The sequence below is a fragment of the Rhinolophus sinicus genome, linkage group LG01 (genome assembly GCF_036562045.2).
Source record: "Rhinolophus sinicus isolate RSC01 linkage group LG01, ASM3656204v1, whole genome shotgun sequence".
In the NCBI taxonomy this organism is placed as follows: Eukaryota; Metazoa; Chordata; class Mammalia; order Chiroptera; family Rhinolophidae; genus Rhinolophus; species Rhinolophus sinicus.
Window position 1 is genome coordinate 37,657,131 of NC_133751.1, and position 12,385 is coordinate 37,669,515.

The 12,385-nt window shown below is 40.0% G+C and overlaps 1 protein-coding gene across 8 annotated transcripts in view; it reads right to left on the reverse strand.

Moving 5' to 3' along the window:
* TNIK (TRAF2 and NCK interacting kinase) overlaps window positions 1–12,385 on the reverse strand; it is a 363,557-nt gene that overhangs the window by 22,227 nt on the left and 328,945 nt on the right. For all 8 annotated transcript variants that reach the window (XM_019735248.2, XM_019735239.2, XM_074327892.1 and 5 more), the window contains one exon: window positions 2,881–3,010. In XM_019735248.2, coding sequence (XP_019590807.2) covers window positions 2,881–3,010 — 130 coding nt within the window. The remainder of the gene's footprint in view (window positions 1–2,880; window positions 3,011–12,385) is intronic.

Here is a 12,385-nt window from a genome sequence, read left to right on the forward strand (position 1 = left end):
TACAGGGGGAAAACTTCAGTGTGAAGGATTCAGTTAACTTGCCGAGTGACATAGGTTGTAAGTGGTGAAGTTGGGGTTTGAACCTCGGTGCTCTGGGCAGCTGCCGTACTAGGTGGCTCTGCTCTCAGCCCCAGCTGATTGACCAGGAGCAGACACCTGAGTGAAGCAAGATCAGACTCCCACTGGAATTTACTATTAGGCCTGAGAGATACTGGTCAGTCTGCACTGAGCGGCTGAACTGGGATGTGGTGAATATTTTGCAATGGGGGTGGGAGGGCGATGACAGCATGTGCATGGGAGGAAGAGAAAGCTAGACTTTGGAGAGAGAGAAGAGCAAAGGAGAAATGCGGAAGAAACAGATGAGGGGAAGGAGAGACAGGCAGTGAGAGAGCCAGAGCGGTGCACATGATAAGCTGCCTGAGCTCCTGATTCCTTTTTAGTGTCTACATAGCCCTGCATAGGGTCCCAACTCACTGCCTTTGGAGCCCTCCTGTGAAACACCTCTGAATCTTTATTCCCATCTCTGATACCCACCCCACCGTGTTTTTTTCTTATGCTGTTTTAAATGAGGTCTTTGTTCTATTACTCGTAGCCAAAAGAGCTTTCATGATGATAAGCCAGTGTTCTGGTTCAGTGGGGTGGACAGACAGTGGAGAAGTACCAGCTGGTCAGTAAGGAAGATGCTATGGACAGAGGGGCATGGAGTCCCAGGAGAGGCTTCAATAAAGGGAAGGCTGAGCCAGGCCCACAGGGGTCTGCTGGGTGAAGAATGGGCAGCAGTGGGGAAGGGAGAACAACTCTGCCAACAGCTGGGTCCCCAGGGACAAAGTGGCAGATGACAGCTGATGTGGTGTGTTCTGTGAGTAAAGAAAGGTTCTGTGGGGCCATAGGATAGGAAAAAGGAGAGCCACAGGGGCAGCAGTGTGCACTACAAGGGCAAATTCATGCAGCTGACAAGATCATGGGTGGTAGAGCCCGTATGTTCCTGTGGAACCATTTAATCCACTCCCATGAGAATGACAGGTTGAGTGAGTTCTCCTTGATGTTCATCTTGGGGAACTGAATGAAGACACCCTATAAACTAGTTCTACTATAATAAGTTTTTACTTTATTTTCTTATTATTTTGTGAGGGACATACTTTCATTTGCTTTTATTCATTTATTTTTTAATACATATACTTTTAATGGATTTCAACTCAAGGTTTGTTATTTTAAAAGCCCACATCTGGGAAGGTAGAATTTAGAAGTTGAGAGGATAAAAAGATTTGGGGATTCTCAACAGATCAAATTCATATAAGATATTGGCGAATGCTATTTTCAAAGAGATTGATGGTGGTCATAGAGTATCAGAGCGATTTAAATAATACGGAGCCATTTGGATGTGGCTGCTAACTGAACAGAAAATGTGGCTCCAAGTATCTACTTCAAGGTATTGGCTCTGTCATAAAGATTCAAGCAAATTTTAAACCACATTAGAAATCAGAGTCCTTTTATTTGGAGTCAGAGAGTAACTCAGGACAGAACATTTTTCCTCATGTTTTCCCAAGTGACAAGTCACAGAGATAGAAGCCCTCTATAGGTCCATTGAAATTATCCACTCCCCACCTTGGGAGACTTATATACCAGCACGATACAATGTCCACTTCAGCTGCGAGGTCCATTTTTCATTTCAGGCGTACATGAAAGAAATCTTTAAGGTCTACTTAAAAGATTTGGCAAGGCCATAAAATGAAATTCTAACAAGTTGCTTTGTGAACTCTTCTTCCAGTTTTAACCCTACTGCCAAGTATTCCTTTAAAGGCTTTATTCATCTCAAAACTACAGTTCCTTTCTTTCTTACAAAACTGAGATGTCCCCTGCCTTTTTGGAGAGTGAGTCCTGCTATTAGGGTTTCCCCACCTATCGTGGCTGAGAAGGAGAATGACAGATGGTGTATGTTTATGTTTCAGAGGGGAGAATGGGGAATAAAAACATGGAAAAGGAGAGCTCAACTCTGTGGAGACAATGAAATAAAACAAAGTAGTTCACAGTTACTGATTGAATGCTTACATGTATTAACTCATTTAATCGTTATATGAGCCAACAGATAAACAGATGCAGGGAGAGGTCAAGTAACTTTGCCCAGTGTCACTGGCCATTACATTGCTTCAAGTAAAGACCTGCTGTCAAATTTACATGGTGACAATAAAGTGAAAAAGAAGAAAAGAAGGACTATAATCTGCCAAGGCCCTTTTGGGTAGCACAAATCCAATGGGGAGGTACTGCATGGTGGAGCAACAGGTGAAAGGGAACGGATGGGGGGGCGGCTCCCATCCCAAATGAAATGATGCTCCTAGAGTTTAAAAAAAAAATCACTCAAAGTGCTAAGGTGTATTTTTTAAGTAGAACTGTGTATTCCTTTGTTCTTTCACTAATATAGCTTAATAGTCTTTTAAATGTTAATTTAACTAGATAAGATGGTATCATCATTTCTTGGAATTACTGAGCATTTTCTTCATAAAATCCACAAGGATGAAACCATGGGAGGAAGAGGCATAATAACACCACCGATGCTATTCAGAAAGACCATCATTTCTATTTTCCTGTGGTAGGAAAAAGCTGGGTTTACCAGTTTTATATCTTCAGGCTCGAGTTCTATATTCCCATTTCCATAGCTCCTACTGAAGAATTTGGACTAATGAAATTAAGTCACACCACAAAAGCTTAGAAGGATACAGGAAAGAAAGTGGTGGACAATTAAAATCACTCAGCCATTTAGAAGCACAAGTCCCCCCCCTCCTCATGCTTAAAATCCATGCCATAAACATTCTCTGTGAAAGCTCTAATATAAAAAGCACTTAAGAAACGCACTTGCCCCATACAGTTTTTATACCAACTTACCTCTCTTATCATTAAGGTTCCTTCTCTTGAAATACTGCTGCTGAACGTGTCCGCATGAGAGGTCTCCAGTCCGTGCGTGCCGACCACTCCCACGTTGTACTGCTCCACGCTCCCGGGAGCTCCTGTGGGTCTGAGATGGGAAGGAACAATATTCAGGATAATGTGTGTTTAGGGAATACCTGTTTCCTGTCAATGTTCATTTTCTTTATTGTGGTGAGATACACATCACCTAAAATTTACCATTTTAACCATTTGTTAGTATACAGTCCAGTGGCCTTAAGTACATTCCATAGTCATTTTTAATGTTGCACTGAGGCCTGAACTGGTGTCCCACGTCTGCAGCCTCCCCTCCGGACCTGTTCTCCACCAGCAGCCAGAGTGAGCGGCCAGGCTCTGTGTGATCTCCAAGCCTTCCCCACCCCTTCTTTGACCAGCGTTTTTGCACATGCTGTTCCCTCTGCCTGGAAAGTTCTCTCCCATCCTGGCTCTTGGCTGGTTCCCTCTTTCATCTTACACGATACTTTGCCTGGTCTCCTCTTATTCATTTAATTTCATCTTAAATGATGCTTTGCCTGAGAAGCCTTTTCTCACCACCTATCTACGTCTTATGCCACCGGCTCTTCTTCTTTCTTTTTACCCTTTTCACTTAATATGTCTCATCACAATTTGAAATTCTTTATCTTTTACCATTCTCCTTCTCTCTCATGAGAACATACGCTTGTGAGGGCAGAGTCCTGGTCTCTCTGCTCATCACTGTGTACCCAGCACCCAGCGCAGAGTAGGAGCACAAAAAGATAATCATTTGAAAAATGGATTTTATACTATTTATAAAGAAGAACTATCACTTAAGGGCATTCTGGTTTACCAGAGCACCCATCAACGAGGCTGTTTAACTCAAACAGTAGTCCGTACTTTTTAAAATCTCTGTAATCATCCTCCACTGTGGCACATTTATTTCCAATTTGTTTCTTGCTCTCATGTTTAAGATACTGTGGAGAAGGTAACAGGATCTCAACATACGCCTCGAAAGCAGACGTTCAAGTTTCCTGTACCCTGTGGCACGACCACAGCACCACGGGAACTGAGAGAACCAGACTGGCACCAAGAGAAATTGAGCGACCCAGACAGGAGACCTGGCTCAGGTTTCAGGTTTTAACGCTGTACTGGTGGTTCTCCTACTTCCCCCGGGAAATAGGAAAACCACCCACCTCTCTCATAAAGCAGGAGTTTTTTTTTGCTTTTTTTTAAAGAAAAGGTATCATCTCTTGTTTCTCTCAGGTGTATTAACCACATCTTTACCATTTTGTTCTTTTAATTGTTTCTTAAAAACTTAGAATCATCTCTGGTTTCTTGGATCCTATCAATGTTCAAAGACTTGATGAAATACTCAATCCCAGAAGCAAAAAACACTACAGACTATGACAGCTCTGGGACAGAGAAGACATCCATCAGGGCTTGTATGCAAAACAGAGAGGTAAAAATGAGTCCAGACCCCACCCCCACCCCCCCAAAAGAAAGTGTATCAAGACACTTAACTTCAAAATGACTACATTGGAGCAGTGAATTGAATGATCTAAATATGGGTTACAACTGACATGTTTGGGAAGAAATTCTGAAGACGCCTTTTCAGTATTTCATCCCCAGAAAGGAACTATTAGTAGTATTCCAGAAACATGGAAAAGGAAATTGCTGCAATGAATTCCTGACATATTGCTAGATCGGTAAAACAGACTAGTTTTCAAAACTGTATTTACTCATTTATTCAAAAATTTAGTTTATTGTATATATATTTTTTAGTTGCCTTAAATTCTTATTTGGTGCAAAATAAATAAATCATTACTGAAGCATATATCAAGAGTCTAAGTTTTCAGGAAGGAAGCCACCTTTCTTCATCACTCAGGCATTCTTTGTCACTGGTAATGGCTAGACTGACGGTGGTCACTACCAGGCTGCCACTGTTGTTTCCTTTCACCACTGGAATCCCACGGGAGGTCAAAGGTCAAAGATATTTGAAGTCCACTTAGATTTTTTACCTTGATGATATTCTGATTCTATCCTGACATTTTAATGAGAAATATGTCAACACGGATGAATTTCCACAGAAAAGTATTTTGTAGAGCTAATTCCATTAAGACAATTCCTTGATTAATTTTCCACCTAACTCAGTTAAACTCTTTCCCAATTTCTGCATTTTTATGGTTATTTTACTAAAATTATCACCACTGGTTCCAATTCTTTTGTATGTAAATTTTACAGCAAAGATTTGATCTACTAACTAATTTTTTTGTCCATATCCTCCAAAGGCTTCTTTCTGTAGCCACTACTTCTATTCAAGTCCAATTTTTCTGGATCAGTTTTAAAGGTATACATTTTATTAAGAAGATTTGTCCATTTTTAGTCAATAGCAAGTTTTACAGTGTGTAGTGTTGGCCACCATCAGTTTTACCTCTTGGTGAATACTTTTACTGAGATTATGTCTTTCCTGGGTCAATTTTTATACTTTCACTTTCATGAGGCAGAACTGCTTCATCTGTGATCAATTTTTATGGTGAGCAGTTCGTGATGTTTTGAGTTTTTAAAAAAATGTTATTTCTACCAGCAATAGTCCTTGTAGATGGAATAAGAGAGAACCTGTATTTTTTTCTTCTTACTCTCCTGGCGTTTGAGAGATAAACTTTCCCTGCATATCATTTAACCTCTCCGTCCCTGGATGTTTCTTTTACGGCTCAGAGCTCAGTGCTCTGACACATCAATCTCTGTCAACCCCTTAGAAATTTGTTCTTTCATTCACTCACTCATTCACATATTCTCTTATTAAAAGTTTATATTATGTGATACACATTGTGCTAGATGCTAGAAAAAATATTTTAAAAATATGACTTAATCTTTAATTTCTAGAGGATTATAATCTAATGGAGGTTGAGAGACTAATAAATTACATAAAGTGACAGGCAAAAGACAAAATAATTATTTAGCAATATGGTATTTCTATTTTAGTGACAAAGCTAAATAGAAGAGCAGAGGAACAATGTCAATTGGAAATTATTTCTTCTGCTCCTCCTTCCTGTGTTTTCACAATCCCTCCCTCTGCACTGGTTCTCCCCACCCTGGGCCCCCCATCAATAAACACGATAAGGTCTCTCCTCTCTCTCATTTCACTGAAACTTCTCCCTTGACCCTAACCTACATTTACCATCCACCCTTAATTTCTCTCTTTTCTTAAAGTTCTGCTTGTAAAGGTCTCCATTTCTATCCATTTTTTCCTCAACACACTATGTATAATTCACTCAAACTGTTGCTTCCTATATTTGACTTCAAGCACCTCAAGGAAACTCCTTAAGTCATTTCTTAGCTCACACATTCAATGATTATTCTTTGATACTTATGGTGTGTGGCCTCTTGCTTGAGTCTGCTATTACTGACTACTCCACTCCATCCTCTACTCCCCGAGTTTGAGAGGCAACTTTTCCCTGGTTTTCCTTTTACCCTCTGTTCCCTCCTTAAATGCTACTGGTCCCCAGGATTCTGCTTCCCTCTACCGTAACCTTGACATGCTCTTAGCTACCATTTGCAACTATCACCCATGTGTGGAATAATCCTAAATCAATATATCTATTTTTTTTTTAACTCAGAAACTCATTTATTCAATTTCTTGTTCAATATCACCACCTACGTCTCCACAGGTTTCTCCTACTCAACATACTCCTAACTAAAACCATCATCTTCCCTCCTAAACTGGTACTTCCTCCTGTATTATTGATCAGTGAGTGGCATTACCAGCCATCTAGTCATCCATGCTCGGTGCCCCATGGTCCTTCTGGATTCCTTTCTCTCATCTACCCTCACAGTCAGTCTAGATCCTGTCAATTCTACCACCTTCACATGTGTCCAATATTTTCCCTCCTTTCTGTGACTATCCCCGTTAGGTCTGCTTCCTCTGTTACCTGAACAACAGTCTTCTCGATGGCCACCCCATCTCCAGTTCTGTCCCCCTCATATCTACTCCTCACAGCTACCAAAGTGAGCTCTCTAAAACACAAGTCTGATCATGTCATCCTTCTGCTTTAAACCTTTATTAAAGGTTTAAACCTATATTAAAACTTAGCTTAATATAGATAGAGGGTTACACAGTCATGCGCTGCATTATGATGTTTCAGTCAACGACGGACCATATATATGATGGTGGTTTTATAAGATTATAATGAAGCTGAAAAATTCCTATTGTCTGATGATGTCATGGTCATCGCAACACTGTAGCGCATCGCATTACTCACACATTCGTGATGATGCTGGTATACGCAGACCTACTATGCTGCTACTCATATACAAGTAGGTGTGTCGTAGGCTATATAACCTAGGTTTGTGTAAGTGCACTCTGTGATGTTCACACAACAATGAAATTGCCTAACGACGCATTTCTCCGAACATATCCCCATCCTTAAGCAGCGCATGACTGTTTATAGAAATATTTATAGATAGGTGTACATGTATAGGTTGATATACAGACATATTTCCTGGCTCTGTCAGCTGAGAGGGCCTAAAATAAATGACACTCCAGCAGCAATGAGCACACTTAATGCCCAAATCTTGGTTTCTGGTATCATTCTTCAATAAAAGGAATGAGGATTCCTTGGAGAAATGGTTGATTTTAGGACTGGAAGAGGAAATATACAGATGAGCCTAGAAAAATCTTATAGTGTCAGAAAGTAAGAAAGTGCTTGAGGGGGGAATGTCAGTCAAAGGGACACAAGAGCTTCAAATGGTCAAAGCTGGAACAATTTGAGCCACAAAATAAAGAAGGTTTGAATCATAATCCAAAGTGTAAAATAAATATCCATGAGTCTATACTGATATAAATGATTGAATAAATTAATAAATGGAGGAGTAGAGACCAATCTGTGCAGAAGAATTCCACATATATTAAATGCTCTGCCCTAAAAGAGAAGGGAACATAACTGCTCTTCAAGTGCAGCTGTGCACAGTGGCTTCCTTCCAAAGAGTACAGTGTGGGAAGGAAAGAGAAAGCACTATACAGTAGAGAAACCTGACAAGCACTACCTCATCCAGACGATCAAGGTCAATGCCAACAGTCATAAATCTTATTGATAGTAGGTACCCTTGATATGATGTGATAAAAATGACGTTACCTCTGTTATCTTCCTCCTCAAACCTATAACCTTAGTTTAATCATGAGAATAACATCAGATACATGTCAATAGAGGGGCATTCTACAATATACTTAATCAGTAGTCCTCAAAACTGCCAAGTTCATCAAAAAAACAGTGGAAGTCTGAGAAAATGTGTCAGCCAAGAACAGTTTCAGGTGACATGGCAGATAAATAAGTGAAATGTGGTATCCTGGATGGGATCCTGGAACAGACAAAGGACATTAAGTAAAAAGTAAATAAATCTGAATAAACTATGGACTTTATTTAATGTATCAAGATTGGTTCATTATGTGTAACATACTGCGTTTCCCCAAAAATAAGACCTAGCTGGACCATCAGCGCTAATGTGTCTTTTGGAGCAAAAATTAATATAAGACCCGGTCTTATTTTAATATAAGACCAGGTATAATTAATATAATATAATATAATATAATATAATATAATATAATATAATATAATATAATATAATACTGGGTATAATGTAATACTGAGTGTTATATTAATTTTTGCTCCAAAAGACGCATTAGAGCTGATGGTCCAGCTAGTTCTTATTTTCAGGGAAACATGGTATGTACCATATTAATGTTCTATGCTAACAATAGAAAAAACTGTGTGCAGGATGTGAGGGGAGTAATATGGGAACCCCCTGTACTATCTGCTCGATTTTTCTGTAAAATCTAAAATTGTTCTAAAAAATAAAACTTATTAATAATAAAAGAACTTTAAAACAGCAATGATTAAAAAAACCTAAGGCTACAACAACTATAACATTTTACAGTTAAAAAATCCTCTGCTCTAAAACTTATTTTTCTGATATAGAGTCTGGGTAGGAAAAATTAATTGTCCAAATTCCTATAAAGACCATCAACAGCAAAAACACCTCCACCGATTAGAAGGAAAACTATAGAAAATGTACTATAATTAGGTCACAGGTTTAGAACACTTTCCTCTAATTGGATTTATCAAAGTGTTCCTGTAGGTATTGATGTAATTCAATTCAACACACATTTATTGAACATCTGCTATGTGACCAGCCCTTGGTTTGGCCCTGGGGAGTGAATATAAAAGTTGTAGAAGACACAGGTTCTGAAACTAAAGAGGTTAGCATCCAGAAGAGCAGAAAAACACAATACAGAGAGTCAAATAGAAGGCAGGTTGTACATGAGAATGTGGGACCAAGGTAGAGGTCATGCCAAGTAGAGGCACAACAGTGGGAGCGAGCAAGGCATTTGCAAGGACTGATGAGGAGGTTGGTTTGGCTGGAGCATGTGCTGGGGCAACCACTGGCCCCAGGGCAGTAGGGATACAGCAGCACCTGAGCCCAGATCCCACAACGCTAAGAAGACCCGAGCCTGAAGAATGGACGGGAGGGAGGGTAGAGGGCACTGCAGGCACAGGGAGCATGGCCACAGCCAGGCAGGCAACGGGCTCAGGACCATGGCTTTCTAGTGAGAACGGAAAGGAGGGAACACACGGGTATGTGGCTTTTGTTGTCCAGGCTGTGTCCTGTGGGACTGCACAAAATGCAGTGACTGTGGTGGCAGCAGATGGCCCTACTGACCAAGACCGTGCCCCACATGTACTGTTCGGAAGCACGGGCTGGCACCTGAGGGAAGACACTCATACAAAAGGATGCCTCTTCCACTTGCTTGATTTGATGCAAGTCAACTTACGTGCCCTACCTTACCGTCCTTTTCTTCTAGAAAGCTTTGATTTCCCCCCCAATTATAAACATAGTACATGCTCATCATAAAATTCTATATACATAAAATAAAAAATCCCTCATAGCCATATAATCCAGAGGTGATCACTAATACAATTTTGCTGTGCTTCTTTCCCCTCATTATTTTTCTATGCATGAGGCTGTGGGAAATAGTGCAACTGGTTAGTTAGGGAATATAATCTAAGGTCTGTGCACTCATAGGTTAGTTGTTGTGCTATTACAATGAAACCAGAACTCTACATAGAAAAAGCACATTAGGATCTATACAGCTGCTTCTCTAAATAGCGGGGCTCCATTTCTGAGAAGCTATTTTGTATACACTTTATGGTAGTGATCTGTGTTGCAATATATGTTTTATTTATTTACTCTAAAAATATATAGCACAAAATGTAAAGGTTTACCTTAACAATAGAAAATAAAAGTGATAAGAATGTAAGGAGCACTTTAAACTCTGAAATATCCTGTTTCTAAAGAAACAATTTTGCTTTATAATGGATTTTTTAATAGTGTGAAGTTTCTTAGCCATACAACTATCATGCTGTAGCAGACCAGACCATATTTTATATTCACAAAAATGTCAATTCACATATTTACCTCATTGGAATAAGCAGCGCACACACACGTACATATTTATATCCTGCTTTTTCTGAGTATGTCTTGCATATAATTAAATACTTTAAATGTTGTTTAATGGATGATCATTTCAATCTCTCTAAAACTTACCAATTCTTCAAGAACAAGATCAAGTTTTGCTTCCACTACAAGCATTAAAGGATAACCCATTTATTATTTCTCAGGATTATAGTAATAGATCCTCTGAATTGTTACCAGTCTCTCATCTGTTCTCTTTCCAAATCATCTTGCTGAAATGATTTCTCTCAAATATAGCACCGACCATGTCACGCCCCAGCTCAGGAGACCTTCAACGGTTCCCAAATGGCTGCATACATGATCAATGGCTATGTGCACGCTTCTTGATCTGGTCTCACTAGTCCAGACTTCACCCCCTCCTACACCCTACATTCCCACCAAACTCCAAGCTCCCCACTCCCACCCCAGATCCCAACACTACCCCCTGTTCCTTTCTATCTTGCTGATGGTTATTTGTGTACATGTTTTTCTGTTGGATTAGGCTACAAATGCTTAGGAAGCCAGGACTTGCAATTTCAATTTAGTGCAATTAAATGCAAATCAAAGTCAATGAAGACCAATTCTATTCCAGACACTGTACAAGGTGTTAAGAACAGAGAGATGAACAAGGCACGGTCCTCATCCTCAGGGCTCTCACAGCCCAGGAAAGGACACAACATGTATAAATAGCCTCATTTGAGGCACTACATGCAACTGAGGAATACATGTGAGATAGAGCGGCTGCACAGATGAGGGACGGCCCCTCCTTGTGCAGGCTTGGCTGTGCATAGGTGATTCCTAAAGGGACAGGAGAGTGCCAAACAGCAGAGCGGAAGTGCAGCGTGGTCTATTCAGGCAATTTTAGAAAGGTGGGTGTTTCTATAGCGATAGGAGGGTGAACACCATCAACAGCCTTGTGAAATAGGACAGGAGGTTTAAAAACTAAACACTATTTAACATACTCTCCAAGGCTGTCTTTGGTTATTCTTTCAAATATTTATTTTACTCTGAAATTTTCCAGGTATAATTTTGTCTCTCTCCAACTAGAATATAAACTTTGGGAAGGCAGAATTCAGGTATGTACTTCTTGAATGTCTCAAAGCCCTCAGTATGGTGTCTAACATACAATAAAAGTTTTACAAATCTTTAAAATTCATTATCTACTCTCATCCTGACCATTGTACGCTCAGTGCTTAAAGGAAATTCAAAACATCTGCTAGAAGATTTAACCAATGCTGAGTCAAGACAAAAACTGAAAGGACCAGCGTATTTTGCAGAAATGTTCTGCATTAGTGATTTTGCTTCTAGAACAATTTTATTTGCAGTTAAAAAAGCAATTTAACGCAATTTGTTTCAAAATGTCATCTTTTAGCATATTTATAGTTGTGAATACCTGGGTAATCAACAATAAAATAACAAGAATGGATTTTCAGCTATAATTGGATTTGCCTCTGAGAATTGCTTGCAGGTACATATCGATTGTTGATCAATGGATGACATTCCCTGTGGACTGGCCAGCCCTATCTCTCCAATCCCTGTTGGACAGGACAGTATTCTATGGCCGGAAATGGCATCTTCTCTATAGCGAGCGAGTGTGGTGTGATGGCCAATCCTAGTAGGTGAGCCAAAGAAATGGACCTGAATGGGGAGTGAAGCTGGGAAAGTCAGCATCACACTCTGTTAAAGTTATAGCAAACAAGAACAACAGCTCCTTATGTTCTTTGGGTGAGGGAACGGGAGATACACGCACGTGGGATCGTATGAATAGCTTTGTTTGAATTGGAGAAGCAATAAGTCAGGAAGTGGAGGGATTCTGTCACAGGATCCAGTCCAATGAGAAAGGAAACACCGTGCCTTCCTCTCACTTAAAAAAAGAAAAGAAGGGTATAAATACTAAGGGAATTACAGGGAGGTATAAATGCAGACAGTATCCCAAAAGAAGACTGCAAAGAGACTGATAGGATGTAGGTGACAATGTCACAGG